We start from the raw sequence: 26,365 nt of genomic DNA on the forward strand, positions 1-26,365 counted from the left end.
ACTTCCAATCACCTGGTGCTGGGGGCCAACAGGGATGGCTGGCTCCAGCCTAGGTGGAAAGGGAAGCTGCCCACACTTTTCTGCCTGAGCAGGAGTGGGAGGCAACAGATGAATGAATTAAATAATAATAATAATAAGAAGAAGAAGAAGAAGTTATACCCCGCCCTCCCCAGCCAAGACCGGGCTCAGGGCGGCTAACACCCAATATAAAATAAATTGAAATACAACTTAAAAACAAGATTAAAATACAATATTAAAATATTAAAATACAGCCTCATTTCAATGAAAACTCAAATCAAAAACTTTTTGGGGGGATGAAAACATCAAGTCTTCACCAAGGCTAACTTTCCAGACTGGTCCTACATGGGCCAGAAAAAAGCCAGGGAAGTCCCCAAATAGGATTTCCATCACAGGAGGGAAAAGGAAAAAAAAAAGAGGGGGGAGGGAATCAAATTGATTCCAAGCCGAAGGCCAGGCAGAAGAACTCTCTTACAGGCCCTGCAGAAAGAAATCAGATCCTGCAGGGCCCTGGTCCCATGAGACAGAGCGTTCCACCAGGCTGGAGCCAGTGTTGAAAAGGCCCTGGCTCTGGTTGAGGCTAATCTAACTTCCTTATGGGCCAGAACCTCTAGGGTGTTGCTATTTATGGACCTTAAGGTCCTCCATGGGGCAAAACGGGAGAGTTTTTTTAATACCAGCAAGATCTCAGAGGAGATTACAGAACCAGACACTTGGCCCCCAGCCTCTCTTCTGCTTCTTGAAATGTGCCTTCTCCCATCATTGCAGGTGTCTTCCCCTTGTTCCGGCGCAATTCTTCAAACTTGTTGGGAGCCGCCGTGCGAATCCACATTGTGGCAGCTCCCAAAAGCCCCTCCAGACCTGATGTTTCCGAAGATGGCAGCAGTGGCGTCAGTGACCACAAGGAAAGACGGAAAGAGCCTGAGCAAGATTTGAAACCTGATCAGACCTCCGTTGTGGAAACCCTCAACGAGAAACCATCCAAGGAGTCTCCCCACACAGTGGGTCATGAGCAGACATTTGCCGTCAGCATCCTTGTGGAAAGGGCCATGCACTTGAGCTTAAAAGGTGAGTAAAACTCTGGGCTCCCTGGGGTCTAGGTTGAAATCCCACAAATGGGACATAAAGCTGATGGTCTGTTGTTACTTAGAATCATAGAATCATAGAGTTGGAAGAGACCACAAGGGCCATCGAGTCCAACCCCCTGCCAAGCAGGAAACACCATCAGAGCACTCCTGACATATGGTTGTCAAGCCTCTGCTTAAAGACCTCCAAAGAAGGAGACTCCACCACACTCCTTGGCAGCAAATTCCACTGTCGAACAGCTCTTACTGTCAGGAAGTTCTTCCTAATGTTTAGGTGGAATCTTCTTTCTTGTAGTTTGGATCCATTGCTCCGTGTCCGCTTCTCTGGAGGAGCAGAAAACAACCTTTCTCCCTCCTCTATGTGACATCCTTTTATATATTTGAACATGGCTATCATATCACCCCTTAACCTCCTCTTCTCCAGGCTAAACATGCCCAGCTCCCTTAGCCGTTCGTTTCCAGGCCTTTGACCATTTTGGTTGCCCTCCTCTGGACACGTTCCAGTTTGTCAGTGTCCTTCTTGAACTTAGGTTTATATTCACCCTTAAAAACACCAGGAGGAATTGAACAAGGTGATTGTTTTGTCAAGGCAAACATTTCAGTTTTCCAGACAAAATGATTCCCCCCTCTTCTCTCCCTGCACTGTTCCAGAATTTATACCATCCCGAGCCAGTGTCAGAGGGAGGAGAGTTGAGGAAAACCGCCCCACTTTACGAGTGGAGGTCCCTACACTGTGCCTCTGCTTACGGGACACATTACAGTGGTACCTCGGGTTACATACACTTCAGGTTACAGACTCGGCTAACCCAGAAATAGTATCTCAGGTTAAGATCTTTGCTTCAGGATGAGAACAGAAATCATGCTCCTGCGGCGCAGCAGCAGCAGGAGGCCCCATTAGCTAAAGTGGTGCTTCAGGTTAAGAACAGTTTCAGGTTAAGAACGGACCTCTGGAACGAATTAAGTACTTAACCCGAGGTACCACTATAGTTGAATTCCACCCATTATCAGGGTGACTTGACAATTAAACGTTGGAAACAGCATAAACAACTAATATGTTACATGAGCACATCCGGTTCATCCTAAGAACTGTTCCCAGTGCGTGCATTTTTAAAATGAAAAGGTGCAGTCTGCTCCCAGGAAATTATTCACGCTGTAATAAGTCTTCGTTAAGGAGAAAGTTCTGTGTAAAATAATGATTTTTCCTTCTGTTAGTGTCTTTTTAGGTTGTAAGAAGGAGCTCAGTGTTTGCTGCTGATGTTATTGATCTTATACATAAGCTGCTTCAGAAAGGATTTTGGAGTGAATAGCTTGGAGGGCAGGGGGATAAATAAATAAGCGAGCAATTTAATTACATTTGCATGTTAACCACTTGTAGTCATAATGGAATTCTTGCATTATATGCCCAGCCCTTTTAGACAGAGGTTGTTATGAACTCCTATCCCTTTATGATAATCATAAAGTACTGAAAAACTCCAAAAAGATATCGGTAACAGGAGTTTGGGCGGAAGTGTTCTGGAAGGGAATTTGCTTTTCGAAAGAACTGTCATCAACATGCCCTTTGTCCTGATCTCGATTTGGGCAGCCTTGGGCTCCACATCAGCACCTTCCCAGGAAAATTTCCTGGGATTCATGTTCCACATTGTTTCTGTCTCTGAAACGGCATTGAGGCTCTTCCCAGAGGGCGACCTTGTTGTTCTGCGGATGCACAACAGCAACTTTGTGCTGAGCAAACTAGGTCAAGCCAATTAAACGATTAGCTAATCTCTATTCTCACAGGCTTCTTCCCATGCTTTTGAGATAAACAGTCCCAGGTTGGGGGGCTGGGTAAGCTCTAGTCCTGCTCCAGCCATGAAAGAGATTATAGTAATCGGGGGGGGGGGAGAGCCTTTTATTTGTACGTTCTCTTGCACCAAAGAACCCTCGGTCTCTCTTTGGCAGTTCCTAAAGTCCTGTCTTGTGTTTTATATTGCAAGCGTTTCTAAATGTTCAGCAAATTCTATATTTGCACTTTCCCCCTGCATTTCCCCCTTGCTGTAAGACAGTGGGCCTTATAAAGACTTATCACCCAGAACATTCATCATCATCATCATCTCCTATCTGGCTGGTTTCCCCAGTTCCTCTGGGTGGATTACAGCATATCTAAAAACATAATAAAAACATCAAGTGTTAAAAACTTCCCTAAACAGGGGCTGCCTTCAGGTGTCTTCTGTAATTCTTTATCTGCTTGACATCTGAAAGAAGGGCATTCCACAGGGAGGGCGCCACTACCAAGAAGGCCCTCTGCCTGGTTCCCTGTAACTTCGCATCTCGCAGTGAGAGAATCAGCAAAAGACCCTCGGAGGAGGACCTCAGAGTCCGGGCTGAGCGATGGGGGTGGAGACGCTCCTTCAGGTCTCCTGGGCCAAGTCCGTTTAGGGCTTTAAAGGTCAGCACCAACGCTTTGAACTGTGCTTAGAAATGTAGTGGGAGCCAGTGAAGATCCTTTAAGACCGGTGTTATATGGTCCAGGCGGCTACTGCCAGTTACCAGTCTAGCTGCTGCCAAGCCAAGCTGGGTACCGCCCTGCTTATTGTCCCAACAGGCCTCTGCATGAGCATGTGAGCGATGGGGCTTTGTTGCCCTCAGCCTCCTGCTTCTCGTTCGCATTGCCAGTTGCAAGGCTGTGCTTGCCCGCCTGGCAGGCTCACAGGAACCCGGGATCATGGAGCCATTCCCCCAGAACCATCTGGAAGTGCCCTTTCCTTTGGCCTCATGGATTGTGGCTCTTCTGGGAAGAGCCTGCATTCCGTGGCGCCTCCCAAAGTTTCCTCCTTTCTCATAACTTCAGACCAAACCAACCTTTGCCCAACTTGTCTTTCAGGGAGTCCTCTCACGGAACGTGGGGTCGTGGCACCCAGTAGCTACGTGTCCTTTGTCGCTGCCGATAATCCGGTTGCCACGGAAATAGTTGAAAATTCCGACTCACCTGTTTGGGACTTTCAGCAGCAGACCAGGTATGCAATGTGAGCCTTTAACAAATGGGAATCTCAGAAGCCCCATCATCTGCTGTGCAGACAATCAATTGGAATAGCAGGCTTCCTGCACAGGGAAGGATTTATCCAGTCAAAGCAACAGAAATGCATGTTACACATTTGAGGTTTTTTCTTTGTTTGTGTGCTTGCAATCAAGCGGTACTTAAATTTTTGGAAATCGATAAACCCTGAACAAGAGCACTCCCGTTAGGAGGCAAAAATGCACTGCAGGTACCAATTAGGAGCAGTAGTATTTATATAGCACCACCCAACAGAATTTTGCTTTAGAGAGAGAATCTTTTGCCCCAAAGAACTTGCAATCTAAATCTTTCCACAGCTATGACAATAATAGGGAGGGGGATAGAATAAGTTTGTTTTGCTCGAGGATGAGGATTAAGGAGTTATAAGGGGACACGGGTGGCACTGTGGTCTAAAACACTGAGCCTCTTGGGCTTGCCAATCAGAAGGTAGGCAGTTTGAATCCCCATGACAGAGTGAGGTCCTGTTGCTCTGTCCCAGCTCTTGCCAACCTAGCAGTTCGAAAGCATGCCAGTGCAAGTAGATAAATAGGTACCACTGTGGCAGGAAGGTAAATAGCATTTCCATGCGCTCTGGTTTCCATCACAGTGTCCCATTGCACCGGAAGCGGTTTAGTCCTGCTGCCCACATGACCCAGAAAGCTATCTGTGGACAAACGCCGGCTCCCTCAGCCTGAAAGCGAGATGAGCGCCGCAACCCCATAGTCGCCTTTGACTGGACTTAACCGTCCAGGGGTCCTTTACCTTTACCTTCTAAGCAAAAGTCAGAAGTGTCGAAATGTACACACCAGTTTTCAGGCGCATGGGCCCTCCTGCTGCCACTCATGCCTACCTATTCACACATACCCCCATATGTATTTGGGAAGCGGCTATAGCTCAGTGGTTAGAGCAGCAGTTGACTTGCCTGCGGAAGGTCCCAGCTCCAATCCCTGGCATCTCCATGCCGGGCTGTGAGACCCTCATGCCTGAAACCCTGGAGAGCGGCTGCCAGTCAGTGTAGGCAGCACTGGGCAAGATGGGGCAATGGTCTGACTCAGTATAGGGCAGCTTCCTAAGTTCCTACGTTCTCATACCTCAGGGAGAGTTTTCCATATGACATGTAACTTGAATTTCAGCAATGTTTCATCCGACCATGATCAAGGCACATTTCTGACTTTTTCTTCTTCTTGACAGACTCTCCAAAGAGCTTCTGTTGGATCCTCAGCAAACTCTGGTCTTTAAAGTGTGGCACAAAGCAGGTATTATTCTCCAAATGCAGTTACCATATAGCCAGCAACCCCCAAGCTCTATACCAAGGGTAACTGTTCTCATGTATGTGTTCTAAGTAGGGAGGAAGTTCTACATGCATCCAGAAGACACACCTATTGGGTGCTTTGCATCGTGCCCAGAAGCAAATAGGTATCAGGAGAGGAGTGGTAGGATCCTGTAAGCCAGCACCCACAGCATCCTCACTGCTGCATTCAGGACTATAGTGCTACCTCTGGTTGCGAACAGGATCCGTTCCGGAGGCCCGTTCGCAACATGAAAAGCCTGCAACCTGAAGCGCCGTATCTGCACAGGTGCACAGCACGATTTGGCACTTCTGCGCATGCACGAGTGGTGAAACCTGGAAGTAACCCTTTCCGGTGCTTCCGGGTGACCGCAGGAAGCAACCTGAAAAAACGTATCATGAAGCAAAGGTAACATGAGCTATGATTGTAGTTGGTGCTTCCAAAGACTCTTCAAAGGTAGATGCAAGGAAGGCATGTGTCACTGTGGTCAGATCTGCCTTTATCAGGAATGGGCCCACCAGCCTAAGTTAGGCAATGCGCCCCTAAAACAAAGCCAAATCAAGTTTCTAGTTCTTAAGACAGTGACTCCAAATGCCCCATGAGGCAGGGTCCTCTTATTCCCTTCATGGCTCTCCATCCTTTCCCCGCGGCCTTAATATGTGCAGCTCTTGCGCACGATTGCATCTGCTCCTGCCAGGTTCTCCCACTCCCAACAATCTCAGGTTCTGCCTCATCTCAGATATTGGGGTCTGGCAAATGCATGCAGGTCTGTGCGCTTCGAGAAAAGAATTTGAACTCCCTCGGGGCTTTGCTCCAGAATGCCAAAATCTGCTTGCGGGAGATAATCCAAACAATGGTTACTTTTGTGTTTGCCAGAAGGAATGGCTGTTTCTTGTTTGCACCGGCATCCATGCAGGGAAGGGAAAAAACAGACAGATTGTTTCAAAGAAAAACTGCAGCAAGTCTCCTTTCAATGTCCTTGAATATTCAGAGGCCAGCTGGCAATGGGCAGAGATAGAAGAATGTACAGTATACAAACAGCCCTAATTGGGGGGCTGCATTCAGACAGCCTTGGCGCCTGTTTGTTTCCTTCTCCGCATGGGGGCACTCAGGTGATTTCTTTTCCAAAGTCTTTCCCACCCAAAAGATGGTTATGTTGGATATATTTATTCACCCTTTTTATCCAGGTATTTTAGAAGTGTGTTCCCCCAGCGCCAGTAGCAAGGCTCAGGATCATGGGGTGGTGATGTTGTGCTCTTTCCTCTGGGACATGAAGGAATGCCACAGCCAGGGGCAGAATTTTGGGCAGTGTGAAATTCCACACAGGAAGATTTCACTCGGAATGCCCTCCTCCACAGAGAGTGTGTGCCTTAAGGCTGTGGGTGACTGTGCAAAATGCTTTTTAGATTAGGAAAAATGGGGGTGGGGGGAGCATGATAGAGGTGCGTAAAATCATACACGATGCGGATAAAAGTGGATAGAGGTGTTTTCTCCTGCTTGCATAATGCTCAAGCCCGGGGGCATCCAGTGAAGATCAGTGGTGAAAGATTCAGGAAAACTTTCTTTGCACAGTACATAACTAATACAGTAGTACCTCGGGTTAAGTACTTAATTCGTTCCGGAGGTCCGTTCTTAACCTGAAACTGTTCTTAACCTGAAGCACCACTTTAGCTAATGGGGTCTCCTGCTGCTGCCGCACCACCGGAGCACGATTTCTATTCGCATCCTGAAGCAAAGTTCTTAACCCGAGGTACTACTTCTGGGTTGGCAGAGTCTGTAACCTGAAGCGTATGTAACCCGAGGTACCACTGTATTGGAATTTGCGACCTAAAGACGCAGTGTTGGCCACCAACTTGGATGGCTTTAAAAGCGGGTCAGACAGATTCATGGAGGAATTCAAAGTCGTCAATGGCTGCTGGTCATGGTGGCTGTGTACTTAACCTCTGGCATCAGAGAAGAGTGTGACTGCACTCATGTTCCCCGTGTGAGCTTCCCAGGCACACCTGGTTGGCCACTCTGAGAACAAGAAGGTATACTGTAGCTCAGGGGTGCCCAAACTTTTTTCAAAGAGGGCCAGATTTGATGAAGTGAACATGTGTGAGGGCTGACCAAAGTTGCTGACCTTTTTTTAGGATTGAAGTTGTTGAGCCAGATTAAACCGGCAGGCCGGATTAGACCCCCGAAACGGACTTTGGACATACCTACTGTAGCTAGTTAGGTGTGATTTTTGGCCATGTTGGCCTGTGTATTTTCCACCCTGCTTTCCCTACAGATGAGAGGCAACCATTGATATGAGAGCCAGTGTGGTGTAGTGGTTAAGAGCGGTAGACTCGTAATCTGGGGAACCGGGTTTGCTTCCCCACTCCTCCACATGCAGCTGCTGGGTGACCTTGGGCCAGTCACACTTCTCTGAAGTCTCGCAGCCCCACTCACCTCACAGAGTGTTTGTTGTGGGGGAGGAAGGGAAAGGAGAATGTGAGCCGCTTTGAGACTCCTGAAGGGGAGTGATAAAGCGGGATATCAAATCCAAACTCTTCTTCTTCTTTTACAGATGTTGAACGAGTGATAGGCTTTGCCTCTGTGGATCTCTCCCCCCTCCTTTCTGGCTTCCAGTTAGTCTGTGGCTGGTACAACATCACAGACTTCAGCGGGCAGTGTCAGGGGCAGATCAAAGTTGCCGTTTCCCCCCTCGAAAATATAACTCATCTCAAAGAAGAAAGACAGGCAAGAAGCCAGACCAAAGCTTCAGGATCATCAGTATGTCCATTTCCCAGTTTCTCAGGTTTCTGACTTCTGGACTGACAGAATTACTGCAAATATTCCATATTGGCTGCTTAGGGGGTCATGGGATGCAGCTGTCAGAAATGATACATGGCCTTTCTCACACTAACTTGACACAAGTGTTGGGCAAATATTATGCACAAATTAAAAAATCTAACTCAAGAGGCCTGTGGTAGTTTTATCTACAATCCCCTTTGATGTTCTGGCTTATTCATTCATACTGTGAAGGAAAGTTAGAGGGGAAGCTTTCATTCCAATGAAATTGTGGCTTACAGAACAGCTGCATGTTGGCTCAGCCCAGGAGATATTTCTTCCTTCCAGTTTCCCTCTCTGTTGTGTTGCAGATTCCAGCCACCAGCTCTTTTGCCCTCCAAGCGCAGGACTTGTACACTGCATTCCCCAGCTTCTCCACAAGAGGCACCAGCGAACATCTAAAGTCCCCATTGAAGGGCACTGATGCCACCAGTCTGGAGAGGTGAGAAGAACATTGGGGGGGGGGGGCAAATGACATGCCCCCCCAAATGAGAGGGGGCTGTGAAGTAACTGTGTAATTGTTTCAGATATTATTTGCCAATAATACCTTCCACGGTGCGGCTGCCGCACTTCCCAAAGCACTCAAACATCACTATTTTGTTGCCTCCCACCAGCCTTCAGCATATTTATGGCTCTTCCATGTGCTCCACAGGAACCTGTTAGAGAGCACCTGTAACATCACTGCTGACTGAGAACTCAGCTGTTCTCCAACCCATCAGTGCCAATACTGTGTGTTTAGCTAGACATGTTTTATTTAATGTTTGTGGACTGTGCACTCCACGTCTTCAGTGCTGGAGGGACGCTGCCCCATTTCCCCACCTTAAAAAACCTTAAATAGTTACAGTGGTACCTTGGTTCTTGAACGGCTTGGTTGACGAACAAATCGGCTCCCAAATGCCGCAAACCCGGAAGTAAGTGTTACGGTTTGCAAACATTTTTCGGAAGCCAAACATCCGATGTGGTTTCCTCTTGAGTACAGGAAGCTCCTGCAGCCAATCGGAAGCCACACCTTGGTTTTTGAACGGTTTTGGAAGTCAAACGGACTCCCGGAACGGATTAAGTTCGAGAACCACAGTACCACTGTATTTACCTTTACACCCACTTCCAACGGCAAGGTTATTTCCTGTGTACCATGTTCCAAAAGAATAACCAGCAAACTGGGCAGGGGCCAAAGGAGAACCACAGGGAGAAGTCAAAGATCTGATAAGGAAAGGCTGAAAGATCTGCCTGTGTTCAGCCCTGTGTTGACATCTGCATGCTTTCAAAGACGGCCTCTCTAAGCGAAGGGGATCCTTAACGATTTTGAGCATGGAACTAGGGGGATGGTTTTTCCAGAGAAAGTAGTGTGGTGTACCAGGCTGTGATTTTGTGCGTAAGGTGTTTGAATCTTCAGAAATGGAGAGAAAGATATTATTGCCCCTTGAGCAAGAGTGGCGGAAGGTGAAGCATGGAGCAGAGAATCACTAACAGCATTGCTTCCTTCAGCAGGACTGGGTCCTTGGGGTCCCAGATGCCCCGTCATGGAGAGCACGTGAAGAACATCCGCCGATTCCACGAGTCGCTGCAGCAGGCAGAAAGCAGCACGTCCCAGTTGGGAAGGCTGGATTCCCTTTCCCATTCCTCACGCACTTCCCTTCTCAGAACTCTCAGGTAAAGCCACGTTGCAGGTGGCAGGACGGCAAAACGCTCTGTGTCAGCAGGAGCTCTGCTAGAAAATAATATGCTAGCTCTTCCCAAAAAACCCTCCGCACCAAATCACAGCAAGATGCTTTGCAGGCTTGCGGAGTGGAGAGGAGGAGCTTAGGATGTTCCCTAGTTGCAGGTGAGATGGTCATTGATGGAGCTGAAAGCTGGTCCTTTTGAATTCCACATCAGGAGTGCCTGCAGCTGGGTCAGGCCAGAAGCTTGTCTAGTCCCAGCCTTCTGTTTCCCACAGTGGCCAATAATAATAATAATAATAATAATAATAATTTATTATTTGTGCCAAGCCCATCTGGGTGGGTTTCCCCAGCCACTCTGGGCGGCTTCCACAAAGACCAAAAATACACTAAGATGTCACACATTAAAAACTTCCCTGAACAGGGATGCCTTCAGATGTCTTCTGAATGTCAGGTAGTTGTTTATCTCTTTGACATCTGGTGGGAGGGCGTTCCACAGGGCGGGCGCCACCACCAAGAAGGCCCTCTGCCTGGTTCCCTGTAGCTTTGCTTCTCTCAGTGAGGGAACCGCCGGAAGGCCCTCGGCCAAGCAGATGCCTCTACAGGAGGCACACAAAGAAGGCACCCTTTCTGCAGCCTTTCTCCACTGTCTGATAGCCAGGTGCCTCATGCCTCTGACGCCAGGTCTCCCTTCAGCTGACTCTGGTTGTTCAGTGGCAAGGAGAAGGCAGGTGGCACTCTGCTTTGAATCCAGGGGGCTCAGAGCTAATTCCTGGCATTGCAAAAGGGTCCTGAGATATAGCCCCTGTTGAGACCTAACTAGAACTGAGACCCAAGGGCAAAAGGATTCGCTAAGGAAGTGGAAAATAAAATGAATTTTGACCTCCACCTGCTTACCCATTGCTGCACATAAGGCCCTTTATGTGATAGGGCTCTGCTTCCTCTCTGACTTCTCTTCCCTTCCAGGAAAAACCTGAGTGAGCTGGATGAGATTCAGAGGTACTTCGGTCAAAAGCTCACCAAACCTCATCCCGACTTGGGTTCTCCACGGAGGAACAATGATGACCTGGGTGCCAGTCACCAAAGTCCCGCCTCCATGGTGGCAGATTTGGAAGGACGCCATCTGCTGGAGAAATCCAGTCACCTGGTTTCTCAAGTCAGCAGCCTGATTGCTGGTGAGATGTTGGAATTGGGGGTTGGGGGGGTGGCAGTAATGGGAGGAGGGGAGGATGCAGCTTGACAGGCAGAGAGGAGAAGACCACTTCAGGCAAATGAAGAAGCCTAGCAGAGGGCTCAGAGGAGGGACGGAGACAGGGAGGGAAAAGGAGTACATTGATAGATGAATCTGTGCAGGGTGAAACTCTGCGGAGCCCAATGAAAGTGTATGGGGCACCAGCTCATGGAGGGCAGGGTGCTGCGCAGTGTTGGTTTCAAATGAAATAGAAGAGCGCATGGGAAACAGGAAGCATGACTCAGCTGTTGCTCCTGCCCCCATCTTCCTGCCTTATCCACTTATATTGTCTATTTTGTTGTTTCTTCAGCTTGTAAACTACCTTAAAGGTAAAGGGTAAAGGGACCCCTGACCATTAGGTCCAGTCGTGACCGACTCTGGGGTTGCAGCGCTCATCTCGCTTTATTGGCCGAGGGAGCCGGCGTACAGCTTCCGGGTCATGTGGCCAGCATGACTAAGCCGCTTCTGGCGAACCAGAGCAGGGCACGGAAACGCCGTTTACCTTCCCGCTGGAGCGGTACCTATTTACCTACATCCACTTTGACGTGCTTTCAAACTGCTAGGTTGGCAGGAGCAGGGATCGAGCAACGGGAGCTCACCCCATCGTGGGGATTCAAACCGCCAACCTTCTCCTCGGCAACTCCTAGGCTCTGTGGTTTAACCCACAGCGCAACCCGCGTCCCTGTAAACTACAGTGGTGCCCCGCAAGACGAATGCCTCGCAAGACGGAAAGCCCGCTAGACGAAAGGGTTTTCCGTTTTGGAGGTGCTTCGCAAAACGAATTTCCTATGGGCTTGCTCTGCAAGACGAAAATGTCTTGCGAGTTCCTGCAGGTTTTTTTTCCTCCCCCCCCCCTTTTCTAAGCTGCTAAGCCACTTATCAGCTGATCCGCTAAGCCGCTTATCAGCTGATCCGCTAAGCCGCTTAACAGCTAAGCCGCTAAGCCGCTTATCAGCTGATCCGCTAAGCCGCTTATCAGCTGATCCGCTAAGCCGCTAATAGCGCTAAGCCACTAATGGGCTTGCTTCGCAAGACGAGAAAACTGCAAGACGAAGAGACTCGCGGAACGGATTCTTTTCGTCTTGCGAGGCACCACTGTACCTTATGTATAGTAATATAGAAAGGCGATATACAAAGTGAAATGAAAAATGAAATGGAACGTATCGTCCCATTCAGAAACAGCCCTGAGAAGGAGAGAGAGAGAGAGAGAGAGAGAGAGAGAGAGAGAGAGAAGAAACAGGAATGGGAAGTTGGCAAAACCTTCCTTGCCATTTGCTACAACCACTTTAATCCCAGCCTCTTTGCTCCTGTTTCTCTGACTTTCCACTTGTTCCTTTCTCCTCCACAATCATTGCGAGATGGCTTGTTTTTTTGTTTTGTTTTTGTTTTGTTTTTAGTTAAGTGGTCTTCTCTAAAACCCTTTCTCAAGACTGCTTCACATGCTGCTTTTTCCAACTCAGGAATGAGCCCCTATGTTGGAACAAAGTTACACCTCAAGCAACCCTGATGCTCTTTCCCTTACTGTTTTCTGCTTTTGTTCCCACAACATGTTACCATCACATCTTGTCCCCAGATCTCTCTTTGAGCGCTTTCTTTTTCCAGTGACCTTTTTGTTTTCCTTTTAATCTTGCCCTCAGCCGGATGAGTGCCAATTTTCGAATGCTCAGAGGAAATGAGGCTTCACCTAGCAACAAAACAAAAGACTTTCCTGCTTCTCATTCAGTTGTGATGTAGCTCAGGTGACACAATATTGCAGGGCCATTTCCTAGGCAGCCAGAGTTTGTGTTCCTCTTTTGCAGAAAACGAGTGATGCTGTGCTTCATTTCCTTTTCACTGCAACGTCTTGTTTTTTCTTTCTGTGCCCAGTATATGTACGTAAAGGGTTTGACTGGCTTCTTTCTTTGGACACAGCCTGCCCAGTATCAGGCAAGGCACGGAGTTCATAACTGTGAAAAATAAGCCTCCCTCTCGCTCACCAGGAGCAAGTCAACAAAAGTAGGGATTGAACTAAGTGCCATGCATTTTGTGTTGACTGGATGGTGTATTCATAGGCTTAATGCAATCCAGGGAGGGCTGCAGTTCAGTGGGGTGTTTTGCATGCAGAAGGTCCCAGGTTCAGTCTGCACCATCTCAAGGTAGGGCTGGGAAAAGGCTCCCTGTCTGAAATCCTAAAAAGCCCCTTCCGGTAAGTGCAGACATTTCTGAGCTAGGTGCACCAGTGAGCCAACCTGGTACACTTATACCTTGGTTGTCAAACGCCTTGGTACTCGGACGTTTTGGCTCCTGTACGCTACAAACCCAGAAGTGAGTTTTTCGGTTTGCAAACATTTCTCAGAAGCTGAACGTCCGACGTGGCTTCCGCGGCTTCCGATCAAGTGCAGGAAGCTCCTGCAGCCAATTGGAAGCTGTGCCTTGGTTTTCGAACCATTCCAGGAGTCAAACGGACTCCCAGAACGGATTAAGTTCGACAAGCAAGGTACCAGTGTATAAAGCAGAATCTTTTGTGGCTCAATGTGTACAGGCACGCGCGTGCGCGCGCGCGCACGCACACACGCACACACACACACAAACAGTTAGTGAAAGTACTGCCACTTTTGCAAGGGACTTGCCTTATTAAAGCCCTAATGTCCCTTCTTCTTCATTGGTTCGTACCTCTCAGCTGTGCATGTGGGAGAAAAGCCTACTACATGAGGGGTAATGGAAGACAAAAATCCCTTGAAATGAAGGGCTTCAGAGGTTTTTTTTTTTACATAGAAAGCAAAATGAAACAGTACGGGGTAAAGATTTGAAGGTCTTGGACTTCACCCCATCAACAGAGCTCAGCTCTCCTACAACAGCTCCAAAACGGATCAGCTGCAGAGACTGAAATAATGACCTTAAATAATATCCAGTGAGGGTAAAAAAAAAAATGCTAATGGTGTAGGCATAGAGATATATGTCCATTTCTTTTTAGTATTGTTGTTGTTTAGTCGTGTCCGACTCTTCGTGACCCCCTGGACCAGAGCACGCCAGGCACTCCTGTCTTCCACTGCCTCCTGCAGTTTGGTCAAACTCATGCTGGTAGCTTCGAGAACACTGTCCAGCCATCTCATCCTCTGTCGTCCCCTTCTCCTTGTGCCCTCCATCTTTCCCAACATCAGGGTCTTTTCCAGGGAGTCTTCTCTTCTCATGAGGTGACCAAAGTATTGGAGCCTCAGCTTCAGGATCTGTCCTTCCAGTGAGCGCTCAGGGCTGATTTCCTTTAGAATGGAGAGGTTTGATCTTCTTGCAGTCCATGGGACTCTCAAGAGTCTCCTCCAGCACCAGAATTCAAAAGCATCCATTCTTCGGCGATCAGCCTTCTTGATGGTCCTTCTTTTTAGTATTATCCTGGTGTCAAAAAGAAGGTAAATTAATTGTCAGACGTGCCGCTCTAGGAAGAGTAGTCCAAGACTCCCTGCTCTGGAGTTGCCTCTTTCTAATCGAGAGGCATTGCCAGAAGGGTGGCTCTGCAGAAATTGTAAGCAGGGTGTGTGCATTCCACTACTAAGGGTGGGTGAACTCTAGCTCATGCTCCAGCTACTCAAAATTTAGGAGAGGTAAACCGTGATGTAATGCTAGTCAAAAAAGGGGGTGGGAGGTGCTCTGCAACCCTGAGGCTGGATCCCGATTCGCAGGCCCAGCTCCTAACTTTCAAGGAAGCCTGTATCACACCTGCACTGGGCCAGATGCACCACCCAGCGACACAAATATCATTCTTCCACTCCATTCCTTGTGCACTGCGGAAACAGCCATGGCATTATTGACCTCTGCATGAATGTTGAAACCCTGGTCTTTTTTCCCTTTGGTGTTTGTTCATTTTTAGCAACGCCCTGAATCTGTTTTCCTTCCCACAGACCTGCAGAACAACATGGGGAAGAATGCCGAAGGATCTGTGGGCGTCTGTGTGGATGGCAGCCAGTGTTCAAGCGCTACTGCCTCCCACGGCGCGGATGGTCTTCACGAAACAGAAGATGCTGCCAGGGCTGAGGTTCCCAAAGGCCACCCAAAGAGCGAACCTTCTAGCACCTGTGTCGACAAAGAGCCTTCGCTCCCTCTTGGCGAATCCCCTTACGGGGTAGGCATGCTGTACAAATTCCTTGGCCAAGCCAATTCCCAAAGCAGCCATCCCTTAACTGCTTGCTTTACCCAGAAAAGCGAAGGTGCTGCGCAGCCTCACAGTGAGGAGGAGGAGGAAGAGGAGTACGAGGAGGACGTCATAGAACCAAGAACGCTGAACGAAATCACCACCATGACTGACAGAACCAGCCCTTGGTCCAGCGTTGTCTCTGAACCAGAGCATGATCCTGCCATCCTGAGGAGCGCTGGCCAGCTTGCAGGGACTGCTGACCATGTGCTGAAAGAAGGCAGCGTCAGAAGTAGCCCCGTGTCCAGCGTCACCCAAGACGACCCTTTGAGCGTGCCCAGCAGCGCCAGATCCAGTAACAGCCCCTTGAGAGAAGATGGGGATGATGGGCATGTGAGGAGGCAGGACCTCGAGGGTAGTCTGGAAGAGTTCTTGCCACCTGCTCCCATCTCAACCATGAGCCAAACAAAGGATAGGGCTGCAGAAGAGCGAAGGGCAGATGATGGAAGAGTGCAGGAAATTGGGGGCAAGATAGTGGAAGGGGAACCGTTTATTCCATGCGACGGTGGCGGTGGTGGTGATGGAGAATCTGCAGCAGCTAAGCACCGTGCTCCAGAGACGGGAGCGGGTAGGCTGGACTTAGAGAGCGGCCCCCGAGGTGAGGAAGGAAGGCGTTTGAGAGAAGACACTTGCCTTAGAACAGTGGGAGCTGAACAGCATTCTGGAAGCTGCTCTGACGAGAGCCACGAAGACTTATCTGAGGAGTCAGAGAAGCCTCTGGAGCCCAGTGTAGTCCTGTATCCTTTTTCACCCGGCTAACTGAGCAAGCCCCCTGGGCTTCAAATAAACAGTGAAATTCTCCTAGGATGACTCTTCCTTTCTCTTGGTCCAGCTTTGCTGTGGCCAGCGTGAACAGGCAGGTCACGTCCAAGGCCCTCAGTGCCATGCAGCCTGATGGGGTTATCTAAGAGCAGAAGTGGCTTTTCAAAAGGAGGGGGCTGCTGGCCATGTTGCCCAGAAGTGCTGCCTCCATTCAGAAACAGCATCTCAGTGACCAGGTTCCTTCTTTGCTGCCTAATGTGCGCCCCCCCCCAAAAAAAGAAAAACACAACTTTGTGCTCTCCAGGTGTCTTGGACTCCACTTCCCATCAGCCCCAGCCATTTGAAGACATCTGGTTGGCAACAGGTTGGGAAGGGAGAAAACAGGACAGGCTGTGGCAGACACAGCTTCCATACAGGAAAGGTTTCATGGAGCAGAATTCGGTGGTAAGGCTGGCCACAACCTCTGCCCCACATTAGATGGGGGTCAGAATCTCAGTAGCATTTGCCCTACAGGCCCAGGTTGAAGCTTGTGCTTTAAGTCGCTGGCTAAGCTTGCTTTGCCTCCTTGCAAAAGCTACATCTGTGATCAGTCAAGAACAAGGTACAGTGATTGTTCGTTATGGGTGGCGGCGCCCGTCCATTCCACTTACCTGTTTTTATTTTGTGTTCTCTGGGAGGAGGCGTTGCGTAACATAAGATAATTCTTCCATCTTATATAAGTTAAATTTTAACATTTTGTTGAAGCAGCACCGCGTGTGTCCTCAGGGTTGCAAGTGATAAAATAGCCCCATGCAGCCAAATGACCGCAGGGTGTAACTGGATTGGGATTAGTTCATGCAGCCCCAGGACATCACCCCGGTACCCTTAAAATTCCCCGACAATGAGCCTTCTCACTGCTGAGATCTTAAAGATTCCCATAACTTGTAAGCTAATGTCAAGGTGGTGCAGATTTTTGTTACCACACTGATTTCTTCGACGGGGGTGGGGGGTGGGATAGATTTGGCTCTTCCCGTTACGCCAGGTTCTGCATCTAGGGGTACGCAAGATGGAGGGCCCATAGGTCAGTGGCAGAGGAACCCTCCTTTCCATTTAAAATGATCTCAGGCTCAGAACCTGAGATACTGAAGAAATGCTATCTGGGCGGCAGACAATCCCGGCTTGTAAAGACCCAGCTTAAAGTGAGTTGCACAGAAGTCTTCACCAGAAAAACTGTTTGGAGAGGCACTGTAGATCATTGCTAGAGCACTCACTGTGCAGATGGAAACCCCCAAAACTCAACCCCTGCCCCTCCAGACATAAAAAGTTTGGGGTAGCAGGCAACAGGGAGAAGACCTGGGCTGGGGTGGGGGGGGGGGAATGCACCAACAGTTATACGATACAGTGGAACCCTGGTTCTCGAACTTGATCCATTCCGGGAGTCCGTTTGACTCCCGAAAGCATTCCGAGAACCAAGGCACGGCTTCCGATTAGCCTGCAGGAGCTTCCTGCAGTCGATCGGAAGCCGCCTCGGATGTTTGGCTTCAAAAAAAGTTTGCAAACTGGAACACTTCTGGGTTTGCAGCATTCAGGAGCCGATTTGTTTGGAAGCCAAGCCATTCGAGAAGCCATAGGCTAGATGGGCAAATAGCCTGAGCTGCTACAAGGCAGCATCTTGATGTCTGCAAAAATTGGAGGTATATCACTCCTGGGCCCAAGGGGGCAGATACAGTGGTGCCTCGCAAGACGAAATTAATCCGTTCCGCGAGTCTCTTCGTCTAGCGGTTTTTTCGTCTTGCGAAGCAAGCCCATTGACGGCTTAGCGGATTAGCGCTATTAGCGGTTTAGCGGCTTTTAGCGATCAGCTGATAAGCGGCTTAGCGGCTTAGGAAAAGGGGGGGGGAGGGAAAAAAACCCGCAGGAACTCGCAAGACATTTTCGCCTTGCGAAGCAAGCCCATAGGAAATTCGTTTTGCGAAGCGCCTCCAAAACGGAAAACCCTTTCGTCTAGCGGGTTTTCCGTCTTGCGAGGCGTTCGTCTTGCGGGGCACCACTGTACATTGGCCTTTCAGGTAAGAAAAGAACTTTAGTCTTACAAAGAGAGGTGCCAGATACATTTGGCACCAGCTTGGCTGGAGGAGTTGCTGGAAGGAGACGTAGAAGGCCTCAGGGACTCCACTCTATCCAGCTTGAGATTAGAGTCACACAGAATGTAAGAATGGCCCCCCTCAGTGTTGTTCTCCACCTGTCCCCCAAAAAAGGTTTTTTGCAGAAGGTATTGCTGTGGACATGCACACAGAGTGGCTGCCTTGCACCAACAGGCCCAGAGCAGCAGACGCAGCAGCTACGCAGCATCTGCCCTTTCCCAGTAGGGCTTTGCAGAGGAATTTGTTCCAGTGCGGCACCAGCAGGAGTCCTAACCTGCTTCCAGAGTCTCTTCCTTAACGCTGCCTTGCAGATCTGACCCCGTGGTCGTCCCCAACTTCTTCCTTCCACCGCAGCATCTAGAAGCCTCCATGCGACTGCTCAGCATCACTCCTCCAACTCCACTGGCCGCTGCTGTTAAAGTAAGTAGAATGGCCGCTTGTGCTTTCTCCCCAGCCTTTCCTTCAAGCAGGGGCCTAGACAGAGGGCTGACTGATTTGTTCGTTTCCCCTTTGAATTTTATGGAATGGCCACCGAGACCATTTAACACTGGTCCTGAAAGACCTACATTGGCTCCCAGTACGTTTCCAAGCACAATTCAAAGTGTTGGTGCTGACCTTGAAAGCCCTAAACATCCTCGGCCCAGTATACCTGAAGCAGCATCTCCACCCCCATCATTCAGCCCAGACACTAAGGTCCAGCTCCAAAGCCCTTTTGGCGGTTCCCTTGCTACAAGAAGTGAGGTTACAGGGGACCAGGCAGAGGGCCTTCTCGGTGGTGGCACCCGCCCTGTGGAATGCCCTCCCATCAGATGTTAAGGAAATAAACAACTATCTGACTTTTAGAAGACATCGGAAGGCAGCCCTGTTTAGGGAAGTTTTTAATGTTTAATTCTGTATTGTGTTTTTAATATTTGGTTGGGAGCCACCCAGAATGGCTGGGGAATTATTATTAATATTGTTCACCCAGGTATGTGGTGGCTTTACAGGGGAGGTGGGTAGAGGAACCATGGCCCTGCCAAGAAAGAAAGAAAGAAAGAAAGAAAGAAAGAAAGAAAGAAAGAAAGAAAAGGGGGAAGAGAGAGAGGACTTGGGTCCATTGCTGTGGTCCGTAGATTATAGTTATAAAAAGGTAAAGGGGACCCCTGACCATTAGGTCCAGTCTTGACCAACTCTGGGGTTGCGGTGCTCATCTCGCTTTATTGGCCGAGGGAGCCGGCGTACAGCTTATGGGTCATGTGGCCAGCATGACTAAGCCGCTCCTGGCAAACCAGAGCAGCGCATGGAAACATTGTTTACCTTCCCGCTGGAGCGGTACCTATTTATCTACTTGCACTTTGACGTGCTTTCGAGCTGCTAGGTGGGCAGGAGCAGGGATATGATTATATGATTATAGGGATATGAACCCACTAATAGAGCCAGTTACCCACTGCCTTGTGGGATATCTTTGGGAGAAGAAAAGGCTAAGGAGATCCAGAGTGGAGTCCCTGAGGCCTTGTATGCCTCCTTCCGGCAACTCCTGCAGCCAAGCTGGTGCCAAATGTATTGCTCTGCTTTCCTTTGGACCACATCAGGGGGGTCTCGTCATCAGGGCAGCTCAGGACCTCCAGACAAACTTCCCAGGCTTGTACCCCAGGGAAGTCACTAAAACATTGCAGGAGGCAGCAGTTAGAAGTTACCGGTCTCTGCAGCCACACCAGGCGCTGTGATTCTTCAGTTTGACTTCACTGCATTGTCCTTCAAGATGGACGGATGCCAACAACTAGGACTTTCAAGTACAAATGGGCAGGCTGAGCCTGGCAAGGGAAAGGGCTTTGAGTCAGAGGCACTGGGGCCCCCACAGGCAGAGTTGTGTGCGTGCAGGAATACGGTCCTCAACAATCCTGGAGTCTAGTGCCAGGCCCAGCATCCAGAGGACATTTCTAAGAAAGAAAGCTTTTAGCCATAAATGCTGTGAAGATGGACTTGTGTTCAGTGGAATCTAGGAAGCAGGGTTGAGAAGAAGGAATCCCATTGATCCAAGAGGTGCCCTTTCCCATTAACATAAAAAAGGAGGAGTTATGCACAGTTAGCAAATTATGTGCAAACAGGTTGCCTTTAACGGTTGTTGATCCACGACAGTTAGGTAGAACCTTTGTGCTCAGGGGCAGTCAATATTTCTGAATGCCAAACACTGAGAAATTGCAACAGGGAGGCCTGTGGCAGCCCTTCCCCTGCTTCCTGGAGGCCTGTGGCCACACCGCTAGAGGAAACCAAATGCTGGTGGGCCCTAAATCTGATTCCGCAGGGCACTTGGTTCTTTTTGTTTTTCAGTGACTTGATTGGCATAATTTGTAAGTTGCACAAGTTGGGTTTTTTTTTGACCCAGAAGATTCTGTGCTGGTGTGGGGTGGAGAAAGTGGGCAGAGAATATTTAAAACTCTGTTTAAGGGATCTGTGCTGGGCCCAGGGGTAACCCGAGCAACGCGGTCCAGGTCCGGTCCCGAATCCAAGGATTCCATGAGGAGTCAGTCCAACAGGGCCAAGGCAGGAAACCAGGCTGGGACAGGTACAGGATCTCAGGCAGGATCTGGCATACAGCAATGTTGCTTCCGCAACCTGGGGCAGGGTCCAGCAGCCTTTGATCTCTGTCAGGGTAACGGCCAGTCCTGATCCCCCGGCGACTCACCTCCCTGTTTCGCCCAAAGACGAGCACTCCTCCTGCGAGTACTCAAGTCTCTCCTTCTCTCAGACCTGAGTCTCTGCAGCTCGGGAGACATCGGTGGGTTACTAGACCCAGGGGCCGCCTCAGCCTCCCCTGACCCAACCGGTAGTGGAGCAGCTGTAAGTGATGGCCCAGCTGAAGGCAACGAGGTCATCCCCACATCTGGAGCCAGGGCAGGCTCAGGCCCCTGACTCGTCCCAGCTGGTGCTTGTTGCAGGGGAACCTGTGCAGACTGGGACTCTTCGGGATCAGGCCCCAGACTCGGTTCAGATGCCACCTGAGGCAGAGGATCCAGTGCGGACCGAGATTCTCCCGAGTCCTAGACCATCACACTAACAGAGCAGTTCAGACCCCAAGTGCACCACCATGCTGGAAGGAATTTGGATGTGACGGACGCGCCCTGCCAGCAGGGGAGCCTTGCCAGTGAATGCCCAAATGGCGGCCAGCAGGATCGTCCCAGAGTGTTAAGGGGATGGGACTAGGTCAGCACTGGATCCGGACGATCCTAAGACAGCTTTGCTGCCATCAGATGATGGAAATGGACCTAATCCAGGCTTCTTCACTAGCCTGGATGCTGGCACAGCAAAGAGGCGCTTCCTTCCCTCCTCTCCCCCCACCCCCTTTCAGCTCTAGCCACTGCAAACTGCAGCGCAGTCGATACAACGGCGGCTAATCCACTCCATCAAGCCCCACCACCCCCAGCCATTGGCCAGGGATTTGGGTTGTGTCCTAAATCAGCCTGTTGAGTTGTGATGGCCCTGAATGAATTCCACACAACTCGCTCCTTCGCACAACCGCAGGCAGCTGTCATCACTGCAGTGGGGCGAGTTTCTGGTGTATTCACGCTGGCACGAATGACACTGGGGGTTGAATCTAGAGCCGAGAGGTCTGTGGTTCAGAGATCAGTGAATGAAATGAGGGCAGGGACTTGCAGAAGCTGCTGTTGAATTTTCAGGAATTGGCAGGAGACGTTGGCTTAACAAATGAGCTTACAGCTAAAAGCTGCTGAGTGACAAGGCCAGACAGGCTGTTAAAGCTGAGAGAGCACTAAAAATCTTAGGAAGGGATTGGTGTGCATAAATAATACATCAAAATACATTTGGTTGCTAATTTATAAGTGCACAAATGTAGCTATTGCAAACTGGTTGCTTTGAAAGGGAATGCTGGCTTCTTTGGAAGAAGTTTCCTTAAAGCGTCAGGTGTTTGGGTTTTTTATAGCCTGGTCTCTAAATGTTGTTTACACCATCCCCATAAATCCACGGAGCTGGTGTAAGTTTCACCAGGCAAGTTCTTGTTGTTATGGTAGCCAAACTTATCAGCTGCTGGTCGTCAAAGCAAGTTTAATGGGTTCATTCCCCCCTGCCCTATGGGCTATGGAGGTGAGTGGCGGGGGAACTCTATAAAGAACATCTGCAAAAGAGGGAACATCTTGCTTGGATAAAACTGGAGGCAGAACCTTGTGAGCCTGATAAAATGAGCAGGATCTGATATTAAATGAGGCAGCCATGGAATTATCCTCAAAAGGATATATATACTCAAGTTCCAATCACACCACCTGGTTTAGCCAGCCACTTGAAGCTGTTCCCAGTGGTACCTTGGTTCTCAAACTTAGTCCGTTCCAGAAGTTCATTCCAAAACCAAAGCGTTCCAAAACCATATCAGATAAACCAGATAATATAGCTGCTTATTTCCTTCACATCTGAAGGGAGGGCGTTCCACAGGGCGGGCGCCACTACCAAGAAGGCCCTCTGCCTGGTTCCCTGTAACCTCACTTCTCGCAATGAGGCCGTAGAGTCCCTGTACAGTGGTACCTCAGGTTACAGACGCTTCAGGTTACAGACACTTCAGGTTACAGACTCTGCTAACCCAGAAATAGTACCTCGGGTTAAGAACTTTGCTTCAGGATGAGAACGGAAATTGCACGGCAGCGGGTGGCCCCATTAGCTAAAGTGGTGCCTCAGGTTAAGAACAGTTTCAGGTTAAGAACAGACCTCCAGAACGAATTAAGTTCTTAACCCAAGGTACCACTGTATGACTGCATTTGGCAGCAAGCCCTGTAGAAAAAGTATGAGCCAGGCGTGGGAGGTGTTAACTGGTGTTTGAACACATTCCCTGAGCTGAACCTGCCCAAGCGCTTTTCCCTGGCAAGGGACGGCGTAAACACAACGTGAGTGCAAAAGGTGCCCTGAAAACTATGCAGACTGAGGGCTTTCTTCCCAAAAAAGGGTGTAAATAGAAGCTGCTGGGAAAAGCAACCATCTGGTGCCATGGCGAATTTTGAGTGATCTTCATTAGCTAGTGCCATTCACTGATGAAATGAGTGCCGAGGTTGTACAATTCCTATCGTCACTGACCACTGGCCCTGCTAGCTAGGGATGATGGGAGTTGTAGTCCAAAAAAAGATGGAGACCCAAATTTGGGAAACCCTGCCAAAGAGTCTCCTCTGTCCACCTAGTGGCCTCCGCATGTTTAGGACTACAACTCATATCAACCTCAGCCAACTGGGGCGGATGGGAGTTGTAGTCCCAACACATCCGGAGGGCACCAGGTTGCAGAGGCTGCTATAGAGCCTTCGTTCTTGAACCCTTCAGCTGATCTGATTCAACTTCTTTCCCTTTGGGATAAATCTCCTAGTTCATGCTCCGTCACTACAAATGAAAATTATCGCACAGACGGAATCATGCAACTCTTCAGCTTGTAAAGTTGGCTTTGCCTGGAGGCATCCGTGGCTTTATAGACCCCCTAAATCAGGGGTCAGCAACCTTTTTCAGCCGTGGGCCCGTCCACCGGCCCTCAGATCATGTGGTGGGCTGGACTATATTTGGGGGGGGGGGATGAACGAATTCCTATACCCCACAAATAACCCAGAGATGCATTTTAAATAAAAGGACACATTCTACTCATGTAAAAACACTAGGCAGGCCCCACAAATAACCCAGAGATGCATTTTATACAAAAGGACACATTCTACTCATGTAAAAACATGCTGATTCCCAGACCGTCCGCGGGCCGGATTGAGAAGGTGAATTGGGCTGCATCCGGCCCCCAGGCCTTAGATTGCCTACCCCTGCCCTAAATGTTGCAAGTTTAAGTTTCTGCTGCGAGGGGCTTCAATTTTGGCCTTTCCCACAGCCGAGACACTTGCATTGCAAAGCTTACTCGAGAGATTCCTTGGCTGCGATTGCATTGCACGGCGTTAGACTAGATGACCCTTTGGATCCCTTCCAACGCTAGCATTCTGTGAGTCGCCCTATTATAAAGCCTGTGGGGCTGCTGTGAATTGCTGCCTTACGGCATTAGGCAGCTGCCTGGGCTGGACAGCTGCCAGGTGACTTATCTTTAAGTGACCCAGAAAGGGGAGGCGAGTGTTCTTGAATACCAAGCCCGATCCCGTCAGCTCCGATCAACCTGAATTCACAGGCCTGGTGTTGAAACAGGAAACATGCTAAGCCGCTCTCAGGCATGTCAAGTTGGAAAGGTGGGCAGACCCTGTGGCAAAGGAGACGCCCAAGTTCACATTTCTCATTTTCTGTATCCTGCATTGCTTGCTAGCTAAAGCTGTACAGAGGTCAAAAACACGAGCTCCAGGCCGGCTGCGGCTGGCTCCAAGTTCTGCAACTTCAGCGTTCTCAACTGTTTCGACAGCAGCCACTCGCCTTGGAAGATAGCATGGAGAGAGAGAGAGAACAAGCTGCTTGAGAGCAGCATTAACGTTTATGTGACTCAAAGTTAAGCATACAGATAGATATAGATATGTAACAGGCGTTTAAAAATGGCGCAAGTGTCATCTGTTTAGGATTTTGAACTCGTCCTTTAGCAACAGCTCAGGACAGGTTGCAGTGTTCAGAACCTGTGACTAAGGTCACCAAACATGGGTGCTTAAGGGCAGGAGGGATCTTGTGGCAGCAGGATGTGTGGGTGTTAATAATAATTATAATAATAATAATAATAATAATGTAATAAATTTTATTATTTATAAGCTGCTCATCAGACTGGGTTGCCCCAGCAACTCTCAGCAGCTCCCAACAAAATATTTTAAAAAAACAATAAAACATCAACATCCCTGAACAGGGCTGCCTTCAGATGTCTTCTAAAAGTCATATAGTTGTTTACCTGTTTGACATCTGATGGGAGGGCGTTCCACAGGGGGGGCACCACTACTGAGGCGTCCCTCTGCCTGGTTCCCTGTAACTTTACTTCACACCATCTCCCTTGGCCTGAAGTGAGACGAGAGCCGCACCCCAGAGTTGCCTTTGACTAGACTTAACCGTCCAGGGTTCTTTAACTTTTTTTTAACCTTGCTACTTCTCACAGTGAGGGAAACACCAGAAGGCCCTCGGAGCTGGACCTCGACGTAGTTATTTGTACATGTGTGTGAAATACTGCATTCATCAACCTTTTCAGTCACCGTTACTGACTGAAGAATGAAAAACCCCTTATTCTTCTGCAACTAGATATTATTATTCTTGAAAATAAATAAAAAAAATACACCCATGGGTGCTCAGACAGGACGCTTGACACCTAGGTTTCCCTGAAGGCTTGAATAAAACGAAAGGGCCGTAAGGTTTCATTTTATTCTGCTCTTAGGAGCTAAAGACTGTGGGCCACTGAAACTGGGAAGGGGTCATACCTGGAATCCCACCAGGCAGGTTGGAGGATGGAAGGGCAAGGAGGAGCTGCCAGACCAGCAGCCTTTGCAATCGGCCCCTGACGTATAAAACCTGCTGAGAAAGGCCCCCTGCCACCCACTGCTGCAGCCTGACTCCCTTTAAGGCAGCTTCCCACGTTCTTATGATTAGCAAAGATCTGCAGTTTCTGTGTCTTCAGAGGAAGTTGGTGCAACATCACTTTCTGTTTCAGGCTGGAAGTGGCGCCGCCGTTGCTGCTGCCGGGAGAATCCCTAACCGAAGGCCGGCTCGTCACAACCCGAGCCTGACGCCAGACGAGCTCCCGGAAAAGGAAATGAGAAGGATTGCTCGGATATTTTCAGCCCAGTTCTCCAAAAAGCAGTAGCGGAACGAGGGGGGCAGGGAGGCCCATCAGTGATGGCTCATTTGGGCTGCCGTAGCAGAAAAATGATTCTTGAGGAGCCACACAAAGCCCTTCTGCATTTGTATGGGAGTTCTGAGCCCGGTGTGAAAGCGGGAGACCAGCCTGTTGCTGTATACCAGAGATGCAGCTTGCCCTCTTCCTTTTTTTTTTAATGATATTTTATTAAGTTTTATCAAAGAAAGAAGTTACATAAAAAACAACAACACAGAGCATATAAACAATCAAACATATAAACATTCAAACACAATACAAAAAAACAAACAATTGACATATGGGGGGGGGGAAACACGAGAGAAAGAAAGAAAAAATTAGAACACTAAAAAAAAATTCAAAAGGTTAAAAATAAAAACCCCTCTCTTTAATTTCTTACCGTTCATAAACTTATTTTCTTGACCTCACACCCCCCTTTCTTGTATTCCAATTTAAAATTAATTAG

General features: G+C 49.0%; 1 protein-coding gene across 1 annotated transcript in view; it reads left to right on the forward strand.

Moving 5' to 3' along the window:
* C2CD3 (C2 domain containing 3 centriole elongation regulator) overlaps positions 1–26,065 on the forward strand; it is a 61,891-nt gene extending 35,826 nt beyond the window's left edge. Inside the window, exons 24-33 of the mRNA XM_079974279.1 lie at positions 787–1,086; positions 3,964–4,096; positions 5,326–5,390; positions 7,975–8,180; positions 8,549–8,679; positions 9,723–9,887; positions 10,862–11,070; positions 15,002–16,028; positions 18,488–18,596; positions 25,738–26,065. Coding sequence (XP_079830405.1) covers positions 787–1,086; positions 3,964–4,096; positions 5,326–5,390; positions 7,975–8,180; positions 8,549–8,679; positions 9,723–9,887; positions 10,862–11,070; positions 15,002–16,028; positions 18,488–18,596; positions 25,738–25,890 — 2,498 coding nt within the window. The 3' untranslated portion in view covers positions 25,891–26,065. The remainder of the gene's footprint in view (positions 1–786; positions 1,087–3,963; positions 4,097–5,325; positions 5,391–7,974; positions 8,181–8,548; positions 8,680–9,722; positions 9,888–10,861; positions 11,071–15,001; positions 16,029–18,487; positions 18,597–25,737) is intronic.
* Positions 26,066–26,365: the final 300 nt, after the last annotated feature.

This window comes from Podarcis cretensis (genome assembly GCF_951804945.1).
Source record: "Podarcis cretensis genome assembly, chromosome: 4".
NCBI classification, from domain to species: domain Eukaryota; kingdom Metazoa; phylum Chordata; class Lepidosauria; order Squamata; family Lacertidae; genus Podarcis; species Podarcis cretensis.